Source organism: Amphiura filiformis, chromosome 16 (genome assembly GCF_039555335.1).
Source record: "Amphiura filiformis chromosome 16, Afil_fr2py, whole genome shotgun sequence".
Classification (NCBI taxonomy): Eukaryota; Metazoa; Echinodermata; class Ophiuroidea; order Amphilepidida; family Amphiuridae; genus Amphiura; species Amphiura filiformis.
This window is the reverse complement of record NC_092643.1, coordinates 9,467,391-9,495,382: the sequence shown is the minus strand read 5'-3', so window position 1 is coordinate 9,495,382 and position 27,992 is coordinate 9,467,391. Positions and strand designations below refer to the sequence as shown.

Here is a 27,992-nt window from a genome sequence, read left to right as displayed (position 1 = left end):
ATCAGTTGTCTTGTTGTAAAGTCACTGGGTGGGCACTTATACGGGTGGGTGGGCGCTTATAAGGGCATGGACGGTTAATGGAACGAATACGGTAGGTCTAAATACAAAATCTCAAAATCAGCAAAAGTTGAAAAATTTCACATGCAAAAATTACCACTTTTTGCACTAACGACAGAGTATTACATAAAAATCCAATTACTGTGTCATTCAGTAAAATTCTGTAATTTGAAACAGGAAGGTGCTACCAATACATACTGGAATAGAAAAAAATCACCATCAGTTTGATTACCCATTCAGGCAAATAATTTCGGTTTTTGTTGAACATTATTATGCAAACATATGTGCTATTAAAATTTACATTTGTGACTTTAAAAACAGGCAAGCTTTTTCAAAATCAGCAAAAGTTGAAAAATTTCACATGCAAAAATTACCACTTTTTGCACTAACGACAGAGTATTACATAAAAATCCAATTACTGTGTCATTCAGTAATTCCGTAATTTGAAACAGGAAGGTGCTACCAATACATACTGGAATAGAAAAAAATCACCAGTTTGATTACCCATTCAGGCAAATAATTTTGGTTTTTGTTAGAACATTATTATGCAAACATATGTGCTATTAAAAGAAACATTCATAATTGAACATTTTGAATGGCATGTACACAACAACACAATTCAAATTAATTTCATTTTGAATTTGCAAAGTGAATTTACCCCGGGGAATTTACACTGACATATTCATAATTCTTGAATCAAGGACATGAAAATGAATGTGATTAATATTTTTTAAATCAATTTATAAATATTTGGAAACCATATTGTTAGGTTAGGTTAGGCCAAATCTTGTTTTCCTTCAAATTTTACAAGAAAGCAGTTATACACATGAACTTTATAATTTAAAAATTTACAATGGCTTCCGGTGAGCATGAAAACCCAGTCCTGGTCATGAACTATGCTGACTAACATTGAAGACATGTATACCTAGTGACATGAAAAAACAAGAATGTGATATGAGAACTGTGAGAACTGTGGAACCCTTCCTTAATATTTGTTTTTCTCTATCTACTGGAGATAGTAAATGTTGTCAAAAATAGGGCAGTGTAGTGTCAGCTAAAGTGCACAGCGCAACCTATCCCATTTTATGCTAATGACTACTTGGCAAGAGCCTCTTGATAATGAGAAGGTTTAATGATAATGTGGTTATAATGTGGGCGGAGGAAATGGGTGGGTGGCTTGAAGCCCTGGGATACACTAGGATCCACAACATGCCCATCTACCAGGGCACAGTTCTTTAACCCCAATGCATTTGTACATTCATTGAATGTCATTTGACAATTTGGGTACAAAAACTCATACTCTGCAACTTGAGGTCAAATTTTGCACTATGATTGTTTAATTGAGGTTATTGAACTATACCATTGGGATGAGGCCATTGTGTGGTTCATAGTGATGGTGCTCTTTTTCACTACTCAATATATCCGGTACCCAGATGGGTGGGTAAAAGTTAATGCTCTGCATGCTGATGACAATATGCTTCGAACATAGTTGCAAGTTTTGAAACGTTTTCTTAAAATTTCAAGAGCTATATCAAGAATCACTGAACCAATACTAGGCTTGTTTGCACTGCATGTTTCATGCTGTTTCCAAATATGGTCATGGATATATTCAATTCTGAAATTTATGAATTTTTAAAAGAAAATATGGAACTTAATTTGTCGTCTGCATTCAACACCCGCGCGGTGCCACATGGAGAGGGTTAATGATGTGGGGCTATGAATCTATTAATTGAGTGGGTACATATCATCATGAATCCTGTTATCTAGAAGGGTTTTCACCCTTAACAGATGCGTTAAGCATGGGGGTGGCTATCTGCTTCTGCGACTGACTGTTATAATGTCAACAACAATGCACCGTAATCAGTAGCACATCATTTTCCTCTCATGTATGTGGGATGGGTGATACACTAGGATCCAAAACATTCTCATCTAGTAGTGCACAGTTCTTTAACCCCAATACATTTGTACATTCATTAAATGACCTTTGAAACTTTGGGTGCAAAAACTCATCCTCTGCAACTTGAGGTCAAATTTTGCACTGTGATTGTTTAATTAAGGTTATTGGACTATGCCATTGGGATGAGGCCATTGTGGTCCATAGTGATAGGGAGTGTGACAACATATTGTGGGTTAGGTTACAATTTAATTACGATATTAAGATAATTACATGGGTTGACAGGCTGACAATGTGACGAAGGTGTTTTTACATGTATTCCATTGTGGTTTATTATATTTTATTTGTGGGTGGGAATTCTGCATGCTCATTTTGTCGAAGCAGGGATGAATTTCAAATGGTTTGACGGCTGGCTCCTCTGTTGATTGTTAATCAAAGAAAGTAGCATATTATAGCTTCAATAAAAGTGTAAGGCATGCACATGAAAAAAGCTTTTGTGTTTTACCGGAACTCGTTAGGGTTATACGCATGGCATACTGATTAAGCATAGTATGTGCTCACTTTGAATGCAATCAATTTTGCATACAATAATATTTTTTCTTCATACAGAATGTTTTGAGTAAACGCTTTTTTTTTAAGTGCTCTGTGTGAACTGTGGGACCTATTTTCTTGTTAATTGTAATTTTTGTTCTTCCCAAAATTGAATAAAAAAGTTAAAGACCATACATGTAAATTACTTGTCAATATTAAAGGTTGAAACCTGGAAAAAAGAAAGAAAAACAGTTACGTTGAAGTATTCAAAATATATGTAAAAGATTCTTAATTTGGAGATATTCAGAATCGTTTTCTGATGTTTTACAGTGGCGCTGCGGTGCACTATTTTTAAGATACTGACAGCAACTGATAACAACTGATAAGAACAATGCTAAGTGTAGTGTTGAGACAGTTGAACGTTGCTTGAGATTTATGCAACATTGCTTTGGAGATCCATATATCCATGGATACTTCACGGTTTCTGGTACAATGAAAGCTTTTCAAAATTTTGCTCATCTTCCTAAACAAGATGGATGACATTTGTTCTTGTGTGGATGTATGTTTCTCATATTCATTGATTTACCAAGGTACAAAAAGACTAGAGTTTGAATCATAGTTTTTGTTTTCTTGATCATCGATGGGTTAGCATGTATCTGATTATTTTGACATAATATGCAAACATTTCTAATTTAAGTTTTTAGTAATACTACATCGCTTAGTGAATGATGTTACATTGCAGAGCTAACAATATACATTGTGAACCAGGGATTATGATAAATACACATTTGCATGGGAAGGTTTTGCAGTTGAATTTAGGCATTAGGATTTTGTCAAACAAAAAGACACTATTATCCTCAAAAGCTATTTTGTTTCAATAGGTTATTCCTAAATTTCAGTTGAGTCGGACATTGAATTTGCTCCCAGGGGGGTCACTCCCATCGTGGCCTGTACACCATCCACGATGATCAACTTTTGAAAAGCACCCTAAACAAGGATTTAACCCTTGGTTAAAACGATACCCTAAACAGGTAACACACGCCTCTTGTCACACCCTAAACAGGGATTTTATTCCTTGCATCAAATTTTAAACCCTAAATTTCATTTCCGCGTATTAGCAATTGTAATTTTTGCTACCCTATTTTCCAATTTTTCATGTTTTTGACTAACTACCATTTTAAGCGTTTTTATTATCGCGGATGGTGTACAGGCCACAATGGGAGTAACCCTCCCGGGAATTTGTGAGACCAGAATACAAACTGGTCAATATCTTTGTCAAACGACTGAGTCTGCAATAAAGGTTATGCATACAAACAGCACATACGTTTTGATGGTATAAACATCTCAACTTTGTTGGAGTCAGTTGGGGGTATGAGGTGCAGGATCACTAAGTGCTCCTTTAAACATTCAGCAGGTTTGCTGATCAACTATATTTGTTAATTTTACCTGTCAAAACCAAAATTGGATGTTATTCGCAATTTAATATAATTTACGACCAGCTCATCGGAATACTGCATCAGGAATTATTAGCTGATCCACTTTCCCTGGAGACTGGTTTCTGGTTCCAGAGGCTAGACTTCTTTTCAGTCTTCAAAAGTAATTCGTAAACATTGTGGACTTGAAAGAAGTCCAGCTAGACTCCTGGGAGAGTGGATCAGCTGATAATTTCTGATGAAGTCTTCTGATGAGATGGACGAAATATTAAATTGTGACTAAAAATCAATTTGGTTTTGACGAGCAGAATACAGAAAAAGCCTGTATCTAACAAAATGCAGCAAGCTCCAACTGCTCTACATCTCTTACTCTCAATCGATGTCTTATCTTTTAGTGGCATAATTAAAAAATGTCAGAGAATGTACATTTGTGTGCATGCATATCAAAACGATGCACTTATCTGCTGCTACATGTGTCTCATTTCACATAACAGCTAGGAATAATTACCAGACTCATCTCAAGTGGAGATCACTTCAAATGATTCCCAAGTCACATGTTTTAGGAATACAGAGAACACTCCTTAACCATGTGACTTTGGGGATTATTTGAAGTGACCTCCACTTTTATAAGATGACTCTGGTATTTATTGCTAGCTATTATGTGAAATGAGACACATGTAGCAGCTGACAAGTGCATCATTTTGATATGGATGTACACATTTTGTATACCAGTAAAGCCAGCTGCTTTTTTCACAAGGAAATAATTTATGTGAAAAATTGAATTAATTTACAAAATTAAAATTTGCATGTAAAGATTGTTGATACAACATCTGCTGGATAGTAAACCAATTGGAATATTTGGAAACGTTTACGATACTGAAGTTAATTTTGATCGAGGAAATAAATCTGCTAAATAAAGGAGGTTAAAACAACTTTGCAACACTGGCTGGCAACACTGTATTGTGGCAGTTGTGTTTTGCTTCAATAATTTCTTAAAGAATGTTCAACTTTAACATTCTGAAATGATGTTTGTTTAACCCAGTTTTCTTGACTTTGATGTAATAATTTTTGTAATAATTTGCATTGACATTGAATTTACGTACATTTAGGTTACTTGATGTGTCGGGCGATACTATTTGGTTTCACAAGTTTTTCATTGGCATGAATTCACATTATAAGCAGCTTTGCCATTATTATGCGACCACAGGGAAGGGAAAAATGGGTGGGGGAAAGCATTTTTGGAAGTCAAAAGGGAGAAAGTAATTTTGAATAGATCAAAAAAGAGGGCAGGGCAATTTTTGGCACATTTACAGTACCTTTTCAATATTAATCTCTAAAAATTGGCAAAATTGCTTGCTCACTCAACTATTCTCATTATATCATATACACTAAGCCAAAAAAGAAACTTATAATTTTTCACAAGGTCATATCTTAAAATCCTGTCTATCAAAATTAACCAAAATTACACACAGGTTTGCCTCAATACTCTACTCTAAATACATGTCACTAACTATGCAGTTGTCCAACTGACACAACAGCAAAATGCACTGACATACAACACCTTCCTGGACACATTCACAGCGCAACAGATTTCTTTAATTGGCTGGGTTCCAATTATTCGCCTGTGAATGTGATCCCGGAAGCTGTTCCATGTCAGTGCATTTTACTGTTGTGTCAGTTGGACAACTGCTTGGTTACTGACATGTGTTTAGAGTAGAGTATTGAAGTAATCCTGTGTGTAATTTTGTTCATGTACAGGCGAATAATTGGAACCCAGCCAAAGAAATCTGTTGCGCTGTGAATGTGGTCCAGGAAGGTGTTGCATGTCAGTGCATTTTGCCGTTGTGTCAGTTGGACAATGGCATAGTTAGTGACATGTGTTTAGAGTAGAGTATTGAGGCAATCCTGTGTCCATTTTTTGTTAATTTTTATGGAGATGGTTTTAAGATATGACCTTGTGAAAAATTATAAGTTTCTTTTTTGGCTTAGTGTATAACATATAACATAAGATTGGGTTTCCAGAAATGTGGCATGTGCTTGAGGAGGGAGAGGAAAAGATTTTATGGCACATTGAGACAGACGCAAGCAATTTTTGGAATACCGAGAAGGGGAGAGCAATTTTAGTACACTATTTAGAAATGTATTCCTACTATATGGTTCATGATTTCTGCACAACCCATTACTGTGTTTTGTGATACTCTTGGTTTCATGTATTTCTTTACATTATTTGCATTGAATTTGAATTCAAATGTACGGTAATTAATGCTTTGATAATTCTATAACATATTCAAAATCTACATATTATGTATTATGTATACTAATTCTGTGGTACTTCCTGATACCAAACCAAGATATGCTAAAATGTAAGCTTAACCGCAAAAGCATTTGAAAAGTGTTACTGTTAAATGTTTGCTTTTACAATTGAAAAGAAAATGTGTAAAATGGTACATACACAAACTATAATTGTGACGTGTCATGTCAAAAGGAGACACTTTTGGGCAGGTAATCAATTCTGAGGTTTTTACATATCTTAAATATAGAGATATTTTGCTCCACAACGCCGTTTTCCCAAATGAAATCGGACATTCCTAAGCGAAGATATTGAGTTCGTAAGTTATGGTATTATAAAATTGGAAATTGAGATATCAGCCTTTAAAAATATTATTGACAATGATGAGAGTAGGAATTACCTTGACAAATGTCTCAAAAAATACAAGATGCCGGTTATATTCCGGTTTGAAATTATCAGACAATATTTTTAACATTAATAACATTACAAATTCGCAACAATCCCAAATTGTGAAAAAATCACCCCGGGCAGATTTTTGGCTATATCTCCATTTACGATCCTGCCCAAAAGTGTCTCCTTTTGACATGACACGTCACAATTTAGGTCAAGATTCTGAAACAGGTCTTTTGTACAAATTAAAATTGCTCTCCCCTTCTCGGTATTGAAGTTGATGGACGCATAAGACTAATTCATTTTGTAACCCTGATGTTGAAGCCCAATTTGCTGCAAAAATTATAAAATATATTATACGAATAGAAAGGACCAGTATTCTGTGAATTTGGAAAATAATGGTTTGACATTTTTTCAAAAATGCTACGATAAGTCAAAATGTTAAATTTACTGTACAAAATTTATGAGAAAATTATGTGCCATATTTTTGATAAGCATTTAGCTGGAAGCAGTTCATTTTATTAGCCATAAAATAACATTATTATAATTTGATTGCAAGACTACGATACCCAGATTGCTAAATGGGATCCTATATATTCCTATATACCCTGCAATAACATTTATTTAATTGTATAGCATACCCAGAATTTTCCCCAGTTGCATAATCAGATTGGGTTTATCACACTGGGTAGGTTTATTGCTAGTCTTGGCGCATGCATGCATATATTGAGCGCTGGCTGGGAAGCCCTTGAACATGTCAGAATGCAGTACACGATGAACCCATCTTGGGAGCTGAGACGTGGGCATAAGCCAATCTTATCATTTCATCAGTTATACATGCATGTTGCCTGCTTGCTTCTCTATGTATGCATACTTGTGTGTGATATTTGTCAATGTTCGCCATCGCTTGGGAAGATGGGATTTGCCACCTTCATTAGATGCTAGCCACCCACCCACCCATTACTGCATTTATTTGCGGTGATTTTGGCACGTTTTTTTTCTTCTAATTTCGCGAATATGGGGTTTTGTCACAAAAATTAACAACACACAAAACTTCTGCCATCAATATAACATTGTAAAAGCATGAAATTCGTGAAAATACCAAAATGCACAACGGTCCCCGTTGTCGGAAATCGCAAAAAAATATGTACGCAAACCCAGTATACTTCGCCTTTTGATGTGAATGCACAGAAACCCAGTATATGGCCTTGTTATTGATTGAGCCATTCAAATTAGATTCCATGTTTGATGATATTACAGCAATGTGTGTTAGCATCTCTGGGTGGGTTGCTTCTCAATCTTTTGATGTGAGCATACATATGGAGGATTGAGAACCAGAAAGCTGTAACTTACATAGGATTCCTTTGTGATTTATGGCTTTCTGGCTCTCAACCCTCGATATATGTCTTTAAAGCAAAATAAGGACAATTTTTACGCAAAATTGATGTAAAAAGTGGAAATTTACGTAATTTTGGGTGGTGGTGGAGCAAGAAAAATATTGGGGGGGGGGGGTAAATTCCCTCCCCGTAGTGCCACCACTGAGGATGATGCATATAATCTTCTGTCCATCCATCAAGTTTATCTAAATGGATGGAAATGAATTGTAGTGAATATTTAGTGTCCCATATTCATATATTGTGCAAACCTCACATTTTATATCCAAGTGATTAGATTTGTTCCATAATATCTGTAGCATATATTGCCATTGGCATACAAGCATTCTAATATGTTTGCATGCTTGATATAGTATTTCAATATGAATTTTGCATATAATTGAACATTTCTATATTGGCAATGGCAACCGTATCTTCCAACATACATTCATTGAAATTCAAACCAAAGTGCATTGTCATGGTAGATCAAATAGACCAAGATAAACTGCTCACAAATTCTTTCTTATTTACAGCCAATTTCTTGATGAAGCTACACTCGACAAGACAATTTCAAAGTTCAATGAGTCTATTTCTTCTGCACATTTTGAGTCTGCCTGACTTGCCACAATGCAACTTAATTCCTTTTTGTGTGTGTGTGTTTATCCGTTTAAGTGAAAAGGACACGGACCTTTTCCAACATCATTATTCCTAAAGTTTAAGTCCAAAGTATATAAAACTCTACATTTTTCCCCAAAGCACCTACAAATTTGAGGTCTTTTTGTGAAAAAGTTCATATCTAGTCTATATCTTCAATACGAAAGGTCAAAATTTTCATCTAATGGACAGCTTTTCCTCCCAGCTACATACACTTGATGTACTGTACATATCATTAGATTGATAAAGTTTACTTTAAAGGGGGTCTCCGGCAATCATAACATTATACCTTATATGTTAGAAAAATAATTATCAAGCACGAATCATGTGGTTTTATTTAAAATAAACTCATATTGACCATAAAAACAGTCGGCTCTCAACACGCGATATTCAAAATTCCCGCACTGAAATAGTTTAAGTGCAATGACGTAATAATTGTTTGTGCTCAATTGTCGTCAGCCTTCATTGTATTATTGGGGACGTCATTGCACTCGACAATTTCGGTGCCGGGTAGTTTTGAATATCGCGTGTTGAGAGTCGGATGTTTTTATTCGATTTTATGGTCACTATGAGTTTGTTTTAATTAAAACTATGTGATTCGTGCTTGATAATTATTTTTCTTTCATATAAGGCATAATGTTGTGATTGCCGGAGACTTCCTTTAAGGACTGTTAAATATCACAATATCATTTATTTATAATTTGTCACAAAATTTGTATTATATCAACCAATATTATTAAACAAACCAAAATTATATTTGATGATAGATGCACAACAGCGGCTAAAACCAATGCCTTTATTCTCTAATTCTTATACCTAAAATCAAATGCATACATGTCTTTTTATGCATTATGCCAAAATAGAATTACGTCCAAATTCCAAATTACATCCAATTATCCAAGCAGGTTAATCTATAGTACTGGACATTATCATAGATGATATGTATTGGACATACATTAGATGACCGGAGTACTGCGGGTACTGCATTGCTTGCAATCAACTGATTGACGGATGATGTGTGCAGCAATTGCTTTATATTGTCACACATTTCACTTTTTACCTTGCTGGTTATTAACGACCAGGCTCAAAAATTTGGTGAGAATCCATCGTCCCTGAGATTCTCCTGAACTGATTTGCGTGAATATAAAGAGATTCTCACAATTATTTTGTAGCTTACAGACAATAGAGTGAATACGGCAAGAAAATAACTGGGGAATATAATCACTTTATAAATACATGTATGTGGTTATAACTGGTGATGTTTCTAGATATCATTGCTCAGGGTTGTAGCTACGGTGGGCGGCGGTGGTGCCCACCACTCACTTTTGGATCTGGAGCACACCACTGAAGGTTCATTTTGTTGCTAGAGCCCACCACTCAAACTGGAAAAAAAAAGTGTATTTTACTAAATTTATCATTTAAAGTGTCCACTTTTGTTGAAATCTTGCTAAATCAAGCAAATTCTGTCAATTCTGTCAGTGCCGCATTAAAGGGTGTAACACTGCTCAATACTTTCACTTCCCCTTGATGCTAAGGGGCTACATGTAGTGTAAGGCCCTATCTTCAATAGCTGCCAGGTGTAGTATTTCCCAGAAATTTACAATTATCATGATTATGGAATGCAGAAATTATTGAATGTCAATAGAGCAGCTATAAGGCCCTCTTGCACTGACCCTTAGATGTATAGAATATGATGAAATTCTTTTCTTGCCCGTTCCTTGCGCAAGAAGATAACATTATCTGCAGTTATTCAAGGTCAAAGCAAAGGGATGAAAACCTAGCTATTTTGTACCTGGATTATTCTGTTTTCTTATATGCAAAATTTGATGACAATTTGATAGCAGGGATGGTCGCAGTCTGGGAAGTGCCACTGGGGCACTTCCCTGGTGAAATTGAGCTTGTAGCAAGTTTAATTTTCAATTCATTTGAAGGGGCTCCATATTTGTGTGCAAATTGACTGAGCACTGATTTACAATTTTATAAAAAAGTGTGTGTTGCAACTTGGCTTTATTTAAAAATATATTTAAAAAATGGTAATTTCCGTAATAAATTCCCACACATTGTTCTCCATGAATTAGGAATGATTCAATATTTATGTCAGGGGGAGAAATGGGGCAATTTAGTGTAGACGATGAAACAAAAAATGTGACAAAGAGGGAACACAATCATTTTAATTGGGGAAAATGGAGGGAACATGAAAGAAAACATTTTAAATGAAAAAAAAAGAGTAAGCATGAAATTTGACAATGAGAAATTTGGAAAAATAGGGGGGGGGGCACAAATGTTTTTGTATAAAACATGTTGTTGCAACTTCCATTTGGTATTTTTTTAAATGTTAAGGGGCATTTCGTCCACTTATCCCCCACTTAAAAAAGATTGAGATTTTTATACCACTGAAACTTTGGGAATATCTAGTGCAACATACCATACCAACCCCGTCTACAAGCATATATAGTGTTTTTTATGAAAGCTAAATTAATTCGAAGCAAGCGTAAATATATCAATACAATAGATTGGTCTTAAAAATAATACATGTTTGCATATGCTTGGATCTGTAATTTATTTGTTCGAACTCCATAATGGTGCCTGGATTAATGTAGTTTTCATCAGAAGCACTCTATATGCTTGTAGACGGGGTTTTACGGTATTCCTTTAAATGGACGTGCACCAAGTCATGAATCCAAATTAGGACATTTTATAAATATCAGTCTACCACACGCAAAATGTGTGAATAAGCCTTAATTTCAAAGGTTCAAAGGTTTTAACTTGCATCTATCATCAAATGCGCATCATTGTATTGCCTAGATTGTGTAAAAAAGCTGTGTTGTGTGTTGATGTAGTATATAAATCTAGTGCAAATTAAGGGCTGATTGCAAAATGATAATTTCAATATGGTGAGTTATGTTTTTATTGGGCTAGCTCACATAGACCTGACAGCTGCAGAGCAGTATGGGCTGTTCCAGGTGAAATTCATACACCCCTATGGTAGACATGACATTGACCTTTCACACAGGGAGTGTGAATTTCAAATGGGATTACCTGAATGGGGGTGACTCCATTTGAAGTCTACACCCCCTTGTGCGGGAGATTAAGGTCATGTCTTCCATAGGGTGTATGGATTTCAACTGGAATAGGCCAGTCAGTTGGTTGATATTGACTACAACAAGGATACTAAAAGCATGAAATATTTGTGCGCATGAAAAAATTGTGAATGACATGCATCCATTAAATTATGCTCGCAAATAAATTATTTCTTTTTCCTATTTTATAGGCCTTTAAAAAGATGTTTCAATTTTGCTGAAATTGCATGCATGCACAAAAATGGTGATTCTTATCTATTCAAATTAAGAACATTTTATGCTGTGAAAATATATTGTACTGAACAGTTTGCTGTTGTGTTAATTTTATGTCGCTATCTGCTGTAGGTAGCGTCAATGTATCTCACATTGCATGTTGCTGCACCTACATCTTCTGTTTGTAGCAGGCTTCTTGTATGACACTATTATAGCACACTATAATTAGGCCAACAAAAAAAAATTGTTGTGTTGCCCTCAACCGCCCTACCCTAAATCCTGAAAAATCAGGGTCGCAATTTTTTTTTTTTTTTTGAATGATGATTTTTACAGATTTGTTCAAAAACTCAATGTTTTTCACTTAAAATTAATATTTTATTGTAAGACTAGTCTTTAATTGTTGTCTAGAACAGGTATTCAGAAGTCAAAATTGACAAATGTCCCCTAATTGAACAAGCATTATTTAATATTTGAGGGGATTTTAAAAAAATGAAGGTTTGAAAAAAAAAAAAAAAAGAAAGAAAAAAAAATAATCCGACCGTCCTACCCAAATTTCCCATTTTTCCACTTGAGGGCAACACAACAATTTTTTTTTTTTTGCCTTTTTTTAATTATTACACATCACCCTGGCATTGTGAAATAACGAAATCGCTCATTGATCAGGCTGAGTTCACATAGCATATTCCTATGTGAACTCAGCCTGATCGAATGAGCGTATTTCGTATAGCGAATACCGTATACCGTATACTTCTATGTGATCGCAGCCGAACGACATTAAAATTACATTTTTGTCTGTGTACTGTTTATTTGTTATTACTTATATACTTTGTTTAGAGGTTGATTTTGGAGGACATTGTGAAAAAATGTAACATTTTGCTAAAGTTATTATAAATCTATAAAATTTATTTTTGTCACCATCGGATATACATTGTATAGGCCCTACCAATATAACGAGACTGCAGCATTACAATACATTGCTTCCAATTTGCAGTACAATTCGATGTATTTGAAATGTGCATTTGAAAAAGGTATTAATTTGTACAACAAAAGTGTTGTTAACTAGAATTGAAACGTCACATCCTGCAATTGGTCCTTATAGTGAGTTATATACATGTATGTTGGCATGCTGGTCACTTTTGGAAAAGAAATAAAAAACATTTGATTGACTGACTGACCCATCTATCAAAAGAAGTGAGTGGAAAACGCAGACACTATTTTTAAAACTTTTTTGGCCTTATTTATTGATTTGAACATAATGTGATGCAATAAAGCAAAATGAGGCATTTGTCAAATGTCGAGCAAAATCAAAATTCATTATATGTGCCATTGTCAGAGCTCTAATTGATGAAAACGCCATCTCAATTGGACAATTAGTGGGTTTTAAGCGGGTTCGCCGTCGGACAAGTTTAGAACTGTCAAGCTTTACGTCAGGAGTAGCTCTGACTTCTTCAGGACAAAGTACCTAAGAATGAGACATATAGACCGCCCCTTGTCTACTGATGACTCTGAAAAGAGCCGTTTGCTGAAGACTGCCCCTTGTCAACAGAAACTAGCAGATCTCGCCTATCTGCTGATTTTGTAAGTTTTGGTAGTTTCTGTTGACAAGGGGCAGTCTTCAGCAAACAGCTCTTTCAGAGTCATCAGTAGACAAGGGGCGGTCTACATGTCTCATTCTTAGGTACTTTGTCCTTAAGAAGTCAGAGCTACTCCTGACGAAAGCTTGACAGTTCTAAACTTGTCCGACGGCTAACCCGCTTAAAAACCCACTAATTGTTATGAATTCCCGTCGTAAAAGCCTATCCCACAATCTCAATTGGACTTGCGATTCCAGAGATATTTTCCTTTTAGTGTTGCTTAGAACAATAAAATACAAAGGAAATTAAATGCTATTATTACCTCAATCAATATTAGTGACAACGTCTCATTTAGCATGATCATATATGTGAATATATTTGGTGCAATGAAGCAAACTAAGTCGTTTATGTCGTTAACATTGATTTTGAGATACGATCAAGTACATGTTGAACTGCAGAGCTTGTCTGTTATAGAAATATCCATATATCTCCTTGGCTGTACTTTGATATCCTCTAAGACCAGGCATGAAAATATTCAGGTTTAAGCCTGAATTCAGGCTTTTTTGTTGTCCAATTTTCCGCAATTTCTTTTAATTTTTAGCCTTTTTAGCCCAATTTCATGCATTTTTTCAGGCTTTTTTCATGGATATAAGACAAAAAAGGTGGAGTTAAAATATGAGAAATCTAGGAATTCTGACACCCATTGACCATGAACATCTATTGCAGGGGCTCTCAATTATATGCTCACATGCCACAGAGGGCCAAACTCATTTCAAAGATTTGTGTTTGAGGGCCAAATACACCTTGTTTTGCTATTCTTACTGTACATTTCAGAGCTGTTTATGGGCCAAAAACAATTGATTGGAAGGTTGGATCTGGCATGCAGGTATATTGAGAACCCGGATCTATTGCTACAGTTGCTAAATGCTCATCTCCTGTTGATCTATTTGGTTTAGCTGCTTTATATTACAAACACTCTATTATACATACCTCCTGTTCCATTGTACATCTACTGTAGACGTAACTGCATGGGCAACATTTTTGCACATATAGTTAATTGACAATTTTAAATTTTGAGGCCTTTTTGCATTCATTTTAAGTAGTTAATTCTTGTATATCAGCACTATCAGTTTATTGTGAAATGGGTAACAATTAAAAAAAACAAAAAACAAAAAACAAACAAAAAACATCACATTTGGGGCTCATTTGCCTTCAAATGACAATTATACCTTGTGAATTGTTGTTGAAAGGTGTCCTAGAGGAAATGTAAGTGGCCCCAGGTTGAAGAGGGTTTTCAGTCATCTCTAGACTATGCCATAGTCTATTTTTGATGTTAATTATGATGAAAGCATTCAGTTGAACTCGAAATTATACTGATATTAATTACATCAAAATACTAGTATTAAATTGTTATGAAAAAGTTTATATAATTATATTAGTGATAGTAAAAGTAAAGTGTACATAGGCTTATATTATTGAATGCAACATATCATGATGTCATAATTGTATTGGCACTTTAGTACTGAACAATTCTGATTTTAGAATCTGCCAGTTTATTAATCGCGAAATTCCATGTTAAAAATAGACTATGGACTTTCAATTTTAAATGGGATTTTGAATGGGAAAGTCCCTAACACTCACACTGTCAATCATACTTGTTTATCAATCAAATTTAACTGCATAAGCAAATACAAAACGCGTTCATGCACTTATTGACGCGTTCATGCAATTACACAACACAAAGGCGGGTAGGCCACATACTTGTGTACCATGTAGTTATTAATGGTACCCGGAGGATTTAAACCATAACGAGATCGGGCCGACCAATCACAAGCCAGATCCATTTAAAGATGCATTACATCATGGCCAATTTTAGTAGGCCAGATTTCCGACAATCTCATCCATAGAAGCTCATAGACAGCCGTGTTATGCATCTCTGATCGCAATCCAAAGTCAGTAGTCCACTTGGGAAGCTAACAAACAGAGGGAGTAGGGTGGCTGAAAAGAACAGATGTGAAAATCTAGCAATGGGGGACAGATTAATTAAGTCGGAGTGGTAGGCTGAGATACGATATCCGGAGTGTGCGGGATGGGCAAGTGGACTACGGGGTAGTCTAAGTCATCTCTAATTGGGAAAATATGATGAAATTTGGTTGTGAACAAATTAATGGTTACAACAATAATTGATTTCATTTTTGCATTATAGGTCCATGTTTCTTTGAATGTATAGTTATTGTGGAACCGTTTGTTTCAATACATTTTAGAAGGGGATAATAAAATGCAACCATTTGCTGAGTATACAAGTCATGTGATACTTTGAAATGTTATTATTAAAAGATTTTTTGACTTGTTAATTAAATTAAATACATTCATTTTGTTTGAAAATATTCTGCATCCTTAAAATCATTTCAGTTTAATTTGAAAAAATGAAGTTGCTCTTTTTACAGAATGGTTTTCATGTTATGCAAGTATCTGCCCTTTGCGCATGTAATCTTTATTGAAGCATAGAGAATGAGTAACATAAATTTACCACGCAGATAGATAGTAGTAACATAAATTTATAAGCAGATGGGAAGAAAATGCAATATCGCACCATTATTTATTACATGACGAGAATGTAACCTACATTATATGGAGTGTCAAAAAATGTATGTTAATTTCATTAAGACGATGTGAAAGTGGTTATTTCCATGTGATTAATTTCTTATGCTTGAACAATGTCAAACAATTTTTTTATATGTTGTCTGTTTGAAATATCTTATAATAAAACAGTATTTTTTTTATGCTGCCCATTCATGAGAATTTTCCTGCTTTTGCAGGATTTCCTGCTTTTTTGTGGTCCAAATTTCTGCAGTTTCTTTTAATTTCAGCCTGTTTTTGGCCTTTTTAGCCTCATTTCACACATCTTTTCAGGCTTATTCAAACTTTCAAGTTTTTTCATGGATGATCATTCTCATGCCTGCCTATAGAAATGTGCAAAAGGCAGGGTAATTCTCGCTATTCGCAATAAGGGCGCCGCCAGCGGTTTGCGATGTAATCGTGATGTATCATGGGAAAAGGTCGACATCCAAGTCCGCGCAATACAAATATTACCATGCTATTACATAGGAAGGCGTGACAATAGTTTTTTAGTTTGTCAAAATAAAGGTGTTACACGCGAATCGATACTCAATAATACTTAATAATGTGATTTGAAATGTGCACAATTAATTTTTTCTCTATCGATTTGCGTGTAATACCGTTATATTGACAAACTAAAAATATTGTCATGTGTTCCTATGTAATAGCATGGTAATATTCGTATTGCGCGGACTTGGATGTCGACCTTTTCCCATGATACATCACGATTTTCCCATGTAACATCACGATTACATCGCAAACCGCTGGCGGCGCCCTTATTGCGAATAGCGAGAATTGGTATAGGGTGACAATTTGTATTGGGCAGATTCTAAAATCCTACAAAAAATGCCTTCCTATTTCCTAAAACATCAGTCTTAAATAATTGAAGTCACTTGCTAGCGAGACCAAAATACCGACAGCAGTATCCATATTCTGTGGCAGATGGGTGTGTTATTGGGCTGTTCCAGTTGAAATCTGTAAAACACCCACTTGTATGGCTTTAATCATCCACAGAGGTAGTGTGAATTTCAAATGGAGTAAAACTGAATGGGCGACTCCATTTGAAATCTGCCCTCCTTGTGTGATAGATTAAGGTAGAGTCGTTTTTTAAAATCCATTTTCCGTGTTGTAATTGGTGTTGTAAAATGTGTAGATTTGTGTCCTGAATAAAGCTTAAAATACAATGCATATTATTGTCACAATTGCGATCGATATGCTCTGATTTGAATATTCTCACGATAATAGGCCGACTCATTACGATGTTTGGAGGGATATAGGGGGTTCATATTGGTAATATACCTTTATTTCGGTATTATTGAACAGTATTTTTATCATAAAAATTAACATACACAACTCATGATTGTTTTTAACATTTATTTCTCTTATCTTTTAACAATTTTTGTCACATACAAAAATGTCATTTTCCGTGTTGTACCTTCGATTCTGTGCTTTTCCTCAGTTTTCCGTAAAATGGAAAACTTCGGACTCTAGATTAAGGTTATATGTCTTCCGTAGGGGTTGTATGGATTTCAATATTCTACAGTAGCCCATTTAGATGATATACAAAATGGTGCAAGGTTACTGTTAAATTGTAAATTTCAAATTTCTGAGCTACATTTATTTTCATGATTTTTCCTGTTTCAAGCAGCTGCCACAAAAATAACAAGAAACAAATCTTCCTTTTTGTGAAGGTCAGTGTATAATGAAGCTAACAGAATTGTAAAAAAAACCAAGTGAAAACGTTCCAAATTAGCATTTGAAGCATGAATTTTGTTCATTATTTTGAACATTGACAATATTATGCCTTCAGTTAGGCATTTAAAATGTACTGAAAGTGTAACCAAGTATGTCTACAGTAGATAGCATAAACCTGCAGTTGATATGTAAAAGTAAAATGTAGATTATACACATAGTGCCTCTATTCATCTACCATGGATAGAGTACATCTACATTTGTACAGAAGATGTGCACAAATGTAAGGCATTATGATTGTTTTTGTCCTTTGGTTTTTGTACTTGTCCATATAAACATTGTACTTATATTTCTACTTCAACATAACTCTGCATCTACATGTAAAAGGTATAGCTTTATTCTTTCTTCCTTTCTTCCTTTCTTCCTTTTTTCCTTCCTTCCTTTCTTCCTTCCTTCCTTCCTTCCTTCCTTATTTTCTTACTTCCTTTCTGCCTTTCTATTAATTTCATATTAATTGTGTGCACATTTACTTAGATGTATATAGTTACAGTGTATTAAATTTCTGTGTACTACTGGGCATTTGAAGATGTGTCAAAAACAGTTCAATGTTCAAAAGCAAGCATAAACAAAAACCTCTAACCATAGCCACAACTTGTTCAGCTCCAGTGGATATGGGTTTGTTGGTCATGCAGTACATATATCATTTGAGGCCCTCAGCTATAAGATCAACTGATGTTTCTAAAAATAAACAGACCCAGATGCATGAAGGGAACACAGTTTATCCGAGCCACGTTATTTTTACACACATAAAATTATGCGCGCTAACCGAGACTACCTCTTCTTAATGCCAATATGTTGCTCAAATGCTGTAGTGTGCTGTATCCCTCACACATTACACACCATGTCAACCTGTGCATGCATACCTCTCTTGCGCTCCCACGGTAAGCGAGATTGTAATTTCATGTTAGTCTTTAAGAAAGGGGGGTTTGATTATATGCACAAGTGGTTGCCATGGTGACAATTATGATGTTAACTAGAAAATAGGTCAATTTTGATTGCCAGAACAACAACTATAATCAAAGTAATAAATATTATCAAAAGAGCCGGGCAAGATGGGGGTTTGAATACCAAGTGATGACGAAGGTTACTTTATATCTATATCTAGATATGAAATCCAAGCAAGCAACTGATCGACTGGCCAGAGCATAATATCATTTAAAATGCACACTGAACCATAGGGTCCTGTTGTTGTTATTAATTTATGTGCATCATATGCCGTGTAGCGGTAGCATAACTGTCCAGGCGCGTATGGATAGTATGTCTGTATACGTGGATGCTATTGCATTTACTCTCACTTGACACATTATTTATATAATATTTCAAGTACCTGCATAGTTTATGGTTTGTTATTTCAAGATCATAGGAATTTATAGGTTAAAAGGCAGAGCACTACCTTTGATTACGATAATTTTATTTCAATTTTCCACATTTATCATGTTACTGGATATGCATGCATTGAAACAAGCATACTGATATTTTAATTAAAAAAAAATTTTTTTTTAGCATTTTATTTTTCATTTGTCATTTTAATTTAAGGGAATATTAAATTTGACAACTGCTATATGAAAGCTAGCATTCAATTAGCGAAGAGAAAAATAGGTAAATTATGGTGTCAAGTCTGCCTCTAGTTATAGCATACACATACACACAGCAGCCCCGACTGGCTGGAAAAAATGATCATACATATGCACTCAATTGAAAGCATTTCTTATACAATTTGATTTAATATAGCAGAAAAAATGACAAAAGACGCTGTTTTGCTGCAAATCAGTTAGTAAGGGCATGTTCATGCATGTTTTAGAGTTACAGCAATATCTAAGATGCATGATTGCACTGCCCAATGGTGAAGGTCATTCTGATCATAATAATGTATATGCTAAAACGCAGAGAAATAGTGGAATAATTAAAAATTTCTTGGCCTCTTACTCTGTAATTGTTGCTCTGAAACGTAGCGACAAGGAATAAGCTATTTTTAGCGATCTTTTAGGTCACAGCAGACTGGCTATTTCGGATAGCTGGATATTTCTACATATTTTTCCTTGACTGTTAATGGCTATAGTGAAGTGTAAGACAATAAAATCGTGTACATGTATTGATTAAGAATTTGTCGCGTTGAATCTGTACAGTTGGGTAGTGATGATGCTGTTCCATCTACTGGTACTCACCCCTGTTCTCAGATTGATTGCCAACAATGTAATGCATGCATGAATGATGCACATCGATTCAAACAATTACATGTATGTGTTGATTTACGTATGTGTTTTACTCCCCATTTTTGAACAGATTTTCTAAAGCTATATTGCCTATGTTGATGCACGGCAATGAAAAGTAATCATCTAAAATCTTAAGTATATGTAGGGATGGGTGGGGTGTGTGTATGTCCCGTGGGTCACTCCCATTGTGGCCTGTACACCATCCGCGATAATAAAAAGGCGTAAAAAGAGTAGTTTTTCGTGGGTAGGCGCGTAACGCGTTTAGGGTGTCAAAAACATGAAATATTGGAAAAAGGGTAGCAAAATTGCAATTGCTAATACGCTGAAATGAAATTTAGGGTATAAAATTTGATGCAAGGAATAAAATCCCTGTTTAGGGTATTGTTTTAGCCAAGGGTTAAATCCTTGTTTAGGGTGCTTTTCAAAAGTTGATTATCGCGGATGGTGTACAGGCCACAATGGGACCCCGGTGTTGGTGGGTCCGGGGGAGGAGGCATGACTTGTGTTTAGGGGATGCCCATTTTCTAGGAAAAGGGTTTTCTAACTTGTCTTTTGTAAAGTCTGTGTTTTCTGATTTGCTTGTAACAGTCATTTATAATGAAACTGACTTATGCAAGGTATATGGAGTTAAACTAAATGAACAGCCCAATCTTTTGTAAGTGTTCACATCAACATAATAGATTTGTTTCATCATAATTATTTCTGGAGGTAATTGGTAATGGACATGACAAGAGAAGGTTATTGGAAGGTGCAATGTGGATTTCAGTTTTCACAAAATAGTATTTTTAGAAAAGATATACCGTATTGACGCGAGTATAATCCCACCCCGTTTTTGGGTGAACATTTTTCAAAATTGGGGGCTGGGACTATACTTGAATTTCAAAAAAAAGTTTTTTAATTTTTCGGTTTTGTAGTGTCCCTGGACCTAGACCTAAATGCTAGGATCATTCATGGATGACCTAAAAAAAAATTCAAGATGTTTGTATTTTTAGTATGTTTTGTAAAGTCCATGTTTTCCGATTTTCTTGTAACAGTCATTTATAATGAAACTGACTTATGCAAGGTGTGGAGTTAAACTAAATGAACAGCCCAATCTTTTGTAAGTGTTCACATCAACATAATAGATTTGTTTCATCATAATTATTTCTGGAGGTAATTGGTAATGGACATGACAAGAGAAGGTTATTGGAAAGTGCAATGTGGATTTCAGTTTTCACAAAATAGTATTTTTAGAAAAGATATAATAAATTATTGTAGGTGACATACATGTACTTCAAATTTAAGGTCTAAAGTAACTTCACCTTCATTACATGGCAAGGCTGAGAGAGGAAATTTAAAGTGGGCAAAACATCCTCTTCCTTCCTTTTTGTTTTCTTCACAAGTAGATCCGTATCATGAACAAGGGAATTTGTATTTAAATAACCACGTCAAATATTCGAACAAATTTAACAACAATCAAGTTGCTTTGTATTTATGTATATTGGGTAACAATATGCTTCAACATGTCAACAATTATGTCAGTCAACAAGATTGTTCACAGAAGATAAAGATGGCTTGATACAATTTAAAAATGTTATGAAGCCAATTGCACAATATTTCAGTACAAGAACCATTACAGTCACTGAATTTTAAAAATCTTGAAAAGTTCTTGGTGTCATAATATTGTGCTTTTTTACAGGTTACAAAATACATTATGTGAATACATGCCATGATGCTAGCTTGTAAAATATTGTGTTGCTAATATAAATTTCTTGTTTTCTGTTTTGTTTTACAGCCATATATTGTAGAAATTCTCAACTCACTTAGGGGAGAAATATTTCAGAAGTTTTTAGAGAGGTAAGTTCAGTCTGTAAGGTCTGTATGCACAAAAAACCAGGTCTAAAGCTAGACCTGGTCTAAGTGGAATTTAGTTCCATCGGGAATGGTCCTTTACTCTTATTTCCTTCCTAGAGTAGCTAGCAAATTCTAAAGTTAAAAAATAATACAAAAAAACTTGAGCAAATGTAAAGTAAAATGCCCTTTCTCCTGGGACTAAATTCCACTTAGACCAGGTCTAACTTTAGACCCGGTCCAACTCGTTCGTGCATACGGACCTAAAAGTCCACTAATATACATCAGTGGCATAGCCAAGGGATTAAGCGGACAGGTACCCCCTGGGAAACATCTTGCTTGCCCCTTGTGGGATGCTTACTGTTGTGTTATTTTGGATTTTCAGCAATTTTGACAATTATTGTCACATTTTGCCTGGTATATGGGATATTTACCCTTTGCATGATTTATTTTGTAAAAGCCTTGTAGTGCATTGCTAGAAAAGCTAGCACAAGCAAACAAAAATGCACTTTTTGTGCATGTGTTTGCAAGGAAGACCTTATTTCAGTGCAAAGGGCAAATTCCAAGAAGAAATAAAATTTGTAAGAAGCTATATTACCAAAATGGATGCCAAGTTCCTGATCATCATTAAAATAATGTGCTGTAGCCATTGGTAGAGATAAACATGGATTGTTGCATATGACGTCCTATCAATCCACTGATACTGCGTCTGATGTCTTGTCAATCAGACCGAATATGCAGTACTTCGTAGGTCAGCAACCAATCATGCTGCACCTCTGCCCTGACATCACACGCAACATTCCAAGTTTATCTCTGCCAGCACCTCTAGCAATTGAGACAAAATTTTTTTTGAATTTTATGAACAGGATTACCCTTTTTTGCATAAACTTTATAACCGCTTATATGTAAGCTTAATAGATAGGGCCTTCATACTGTGTGGCCTCAGAAAAGTGCTATCACCAGCAAGCTATCCTGCCTCAAGACAGAGGCCACACAGTAACCATAATGACTATGTATGTGTAGATGTTGATCATAAGGGAAAAGGTCCTATTTAGTAACATTACTCTCATGTAACCCTGTTGTCTTGTAAGTAATATGCATTTGTTCCAGGCACCTGATGTCTGGGCAATTCCAGTTGAAATTCATACACCCCCTATGCAAGACCTGATATTAATCTTTCACATACGGAGTGTGAATTTCAAATGGGGTTACCTGAATAGGTGACTCTATTTGAAATATGCACCCCCTGTGTGGCAGATTAAGGTTGTGTCTTCCATAGGTGGTGTAAGGATTTCAACTGGAATGCCCAATGATTAAAGAAGGAGGACTTAAATGGGTTACTATCTTTGTAACCCTGAATAATTTGTGATCTAAAAATGTTTACCAGGCACCAGGCTTGTACTATACCATAAAACCCAGTCTACAAGCATATGCAGTGTTTTTGATGAAAGCTAACTTAATACGAAACAAGCGTAAATATGCCAATACTGTAGATTGGTCTTACAATAATACTTGTTTGTATATGCTTGATCTGTAACTTATTTGCTCAAACACCATAATGGCACCTGGATTAATTTAGCTTTCATCAGAAGCACTCTATATGCTTGTAGATGAGGTTTTACAGTATTTAAGTATGCAAGCAAGTTTGGGGTATTTCAGTTGAAATCCATAATACACCCATATGGAAGACACAACCTTAATATACAACTTAATTTCAAACAGGGTTATCTGAATGACTATTTGAAAACTGCACCTCTTGTGTGGGAGATTCAGATTTATATCTTCCATTGGGGGTGTATGAATTTCAACTGGAATAGCCTGTGGTCTCTGTTCATTTCATAATATTCAACCATGATGTTCTGTTTATAACAAAACTTTTGCAAGAGCTCTCCAATGTATAGAAGATGTGTGATTGTATGTCTAATATGTAGCTCAATGCATTTTTGATGAGCAGAAAACATTTCAGTGTTAGCTGTTGTTTTCGCCACCTTACCTGATACTGTATAAGTGGTAATTTTTGCGAGGGTTTTATTTTCACCAATTTCGCGATTAGAGCTCCAACCGTGAAAATAACACTGTGCGGATATATGCAATAATGTATCACAAGTATAGGGATGGACTGGGCAATCGTGAAAATAACATTCGCGAAAATGTGTCTCTCACTCCAAATCGCGAAAATAACTGTACGCGAAAATTACCACTTATACAGTACGCAGTGTTATCACTGTTTTACCTCATATGACACCGTAAGAGGATAATGTTACCGCCCTGCATGTTTGTGCCAAATGTGAACTGAAAAATAAGCCATCGGAGGATGTTGAAGTCTCACTTGAAAAGTATGATGGCCATATGTGATGTTTTGGAAGGGGTTTGTACATTCAGAGATTGTTCAAACTGGTGTATGTGACTTAGCTATTTGAAGTTTGTTTCAAAATTGCTTCTATGAAATTGTTAATAGATATTTTAATTGGTTGGCAATTAATTTATTTGTCAATAATAATATATCAATTTATACTTGATATCATATAACATAAGCAAATTGATATTGGGCTTTCCCCCAACTCCCACTTGCTCCCCATCTCCCACTTGTTCCCCCTTTCCCCAGACAAAAATATGGGGGAAAAGGTCTAGGTTTTTTTTTGGGGGGGTGACCAAATTTGTGGAAATGTTCATATTCCCCTCTCCCCTTGAAATTCACTTCCCCCTTCAGCATTGGTGTGTCTAGTGAAGGGGGAGCCTTGGTTTAGGGGCTCAACATCCCCTAGGTTATGTTAATAATATGAAATATCAGACCATTTTCAGCTACTCCCCCCATAATTACATTTATGTAAATTATATGTTTATACATTGTAGCAGTTTCAGGGATATGGATACGCTGGAAATACTTCCACTCATTGAATCCCCTTGTTTTTGTATTGTTTTCTTGTAATGAATGTGTGTTTCTGTTAAATGTTGCATGTGCTTATTACTAATTTCATGTTGTCGAACGAAAGGCCTTGTAGCTGTGTGATTTGTGTGTCAGTTTGTCAGTGCATCCATCATACAGAATAAGGTGTAGACAGGGGTGTAGACAACCATTCCTATGAGACCGCCATTCCTATTTTGTGTTTTTCACAAAGAGGAAGCTTGATTATTACAGTTGCAACATTACTACACTTACTGTATAGCGGGAAATATTTGTGGGGGTTTAAATTCTGCGCTTTTCGTGGCCATAAATATTCATTACACATAGCACTTAATGTGAATATATTTGGAAAAATGAATTAAAAACCCAATAAACTGTCCAGAATTGATAAATTAACCCAACAAAAATATCTCACTGCATTATTAAAGATTACTCTATTACATTGTACATCCACTGTCCATTATTCAAAATTGCACACTGATTGGTCCAAATGCATCACATGAAGGTGCATTAATGTTTTGCAATAATGTGCTCTGATCACATCTAAATGCAAAGCATGGTACATTCTATGTGTAGCATTATATAGTTACACATACATTATTTTCATGATATGCGCTGTTAATTTAAGCTGACGTATTCTTGTACGTACTCCTGGTATGTTTTTCCTGCCTTTTATTACTCACATGCTTTGGGTGTAAAGGATACTGCATGCTCTCTATTTAATTCTTAATTAATGTAGGCCTAAGCCTTACACTATAATGACAGCCTTTTTGGAAGAAAAACACACACAAAACTAACAAAACAAATCAATAAATGATCTTATTCGAGGAATCAAACTATAGACGAATCCAATTTCACATATTCCTACACCTCAATGGCAGCCAGAGCTGGTTCCCCGTCGGCTCCATCTCACCTAAAATGTGAAATGATGCGGCCTTGGAGGGTATTTTAAACTGCATTCTATCACCAGTGTTACATGTAGACAAAAGAATGATGACAGTTTACAACACAAAAGAATCTAATATCGAATTTTAAGCGGCTTTAATCCACCCAATTGGGCAGTCACAACACCAGTTAGGTTCTGCGGAGACCCAAATATGGCCGACCAAATCCTGACCATGACTTGGCTCGTTGGATTCGTCTATAACTTCAGAAACTCTTGTTTTAAGCAAAGAGATTGTAACCAAAGAGTAGACTTGGAATTGCACCGTGCATAATTATTAAGGCTTAGTAAGGCTGTGGTAAATCCACCATCTTGGTTTTCATGCATACAGAGCAAATATTGCACTCTTTACGTATTACAAAGCTTTACACGCGTGTTATCCACAACACATGATAGAAGTATAAGTCCTTCAAGTTCAAGAATGACTATCGGCTGAGGTTTAAAATCTACATAGCGTGGCGACTTCGGCCTTGCTGGTTGGCTTCGCCGAGCCCCCTCCCCCCTAGCCTAGGTGCTTCTTGAATGATTATATAGAAGCAGAACGAAAACAAGCAATCAAAGTTTAGAGGGGCACATCATAACTATATTCCTTCCATATGGCAGAGTCTGTACTCTTTGGTTCTACTTCATTGGTTTCTACCAGCTATAAACCCTTGACAGGTTAGGTTATTGATAAATGATCTATAGGCCTCCATTGCACAACACCTGTTCCTTGTCTGAATATAGGTGGACAACTTCCTTATCAATCTACATGTAAGAAAGAAGAGCGAGACATTGAGATGAATGGTCTGGGTGATTCAGTAGGTCGACATGACATCACCCATGATAGATCGCTTCATCCCATTGGTTGTTATTGCCGCGATTCGGCTGTTCCATCTTGCACCCTCTGACACGAAGGTCCCTTTTGATAGACGTGAGAAATGGGTAAGTGCAATGGATGGAACAACCCTGACCGAGAGAATCTGGAAATTAGGGTTGCACGCCCAGGTGATATGACTAGTTGGCTATTGTGTTAGTCAAATCCAGACTGCAAGTGACATTCGCAACTTTAAACTATGACCCGGTGATGCTATCAGTTATGCCCTCAATAAAGCAAAATTATGTATACATTCACATTTATGCGACTAGATTTACATTGCCAGTCTGCTGATGAAAGTCGAAGTTTCATCAGCAGACGTTGCCAGTCTGCTGATGAAAGTCGAAGTGTCGACTGAAAATTCCGGGTACGCAAATTCAAAGGTTTAAACCACTAAATTATGTTTGCTACCAACACAGATGAACTTTCATTCTAATAGATTTACATTATTATTGTTTTATATCTATGTAAATATTGTTGAAATTATAGCACACATTTTTAATAATCAAGAGTTTACAGTGAGCATATCAAAAATAACAATAATTTAGTGCAAAATAGCCATGTAATAGTTACATGTAATACAAAGAGGGAATTTTTATTAACAGAAAAGAATGGGTGGGACATCTCAATAGCAATGTCCTCCTTGGCAACAAGAAATACATGGCTATATGACCATAATCTTTTTGCAATTGCCACTAGTAGATAGTAGAATTTTAATGGGCCTGCTTTTATTAATAGAAGCCAACTTGGATGCCATTGATAGCTATTACTTATGACATTAATTAATTTCAGAGGGATTACTCTTGTAAAAGACAAACAATTAGGGATTTGCACATATCTTGGTGTACTATTTACCCGGGATTATATATTTTCAAAGCTCATCGACTAGTTGTATGATGTCATAGCATGTTATTGGGTGTATATTTGTGTGCAATGATTTGTTCAGTCCTTTGCAGTGGTGGTGGAAGTAGTAAACATAAAAAGGGGGACGAGTAATATTTTGTGTTGGCTCTACTGAGGTTTCAATTCCGAACTATTTTTGCCCAAAATGATGCTAAATTTTGGTGTTTGATCGCCCAGAATTTCGCAATTTTACCTTATTTTGGCCCAAAACATGGTATTTCTTGCACTAAAAAGGAGGATATACTGGGCAAATATTGCTTTTTTTCTCTTCTATCACAATTTTTAGTGGGGTAGGGGACATACCCATATGCAAAAAGTTAGAGGGAATTTGTCCCCTCCATCCCCCCCTCTTCTGCCACCTATGGTCCTTTATCTGTTTTATTTGTTAAAGAAAATCCTAACTGAAAGGAAAAGATATGAGATATGTTTGTATTTTAATATTGTGAACATGTATGTGGATATATTAATCTTGCTAGCAAAAA

The 27,992-nt window shown here is 35.5% G+C and overlaps 1 protein-coding gene across 6 annotated transcripts in view; it reads left to right on the top strand.

Annotated features, from left to right (window-relative positions):
• LOC140135517 (G protein-coupled receptor kinase 3-like) overlaps positions 1 to 27,992 on the top strand; it is a 108,254-nt gene that overhangs the window by 24,833 nt on the left and 55,429 nt on the right. For all 6 annotated transcript variants that reach the window (XM_072157044.1, XM_072157041.1, XM_072157045.1 and 3 more), the window contains exon 6: positions 21,848 to 21,909. In XM_072157044.1, coding sequence (XP_072013145.1) covers positions 21,848 to 21,909 — 62 coding nt within the window. The remainder of the gene's footprint in view (positions 1 to 21,847; positions 21,910 to 27,992) is intronic.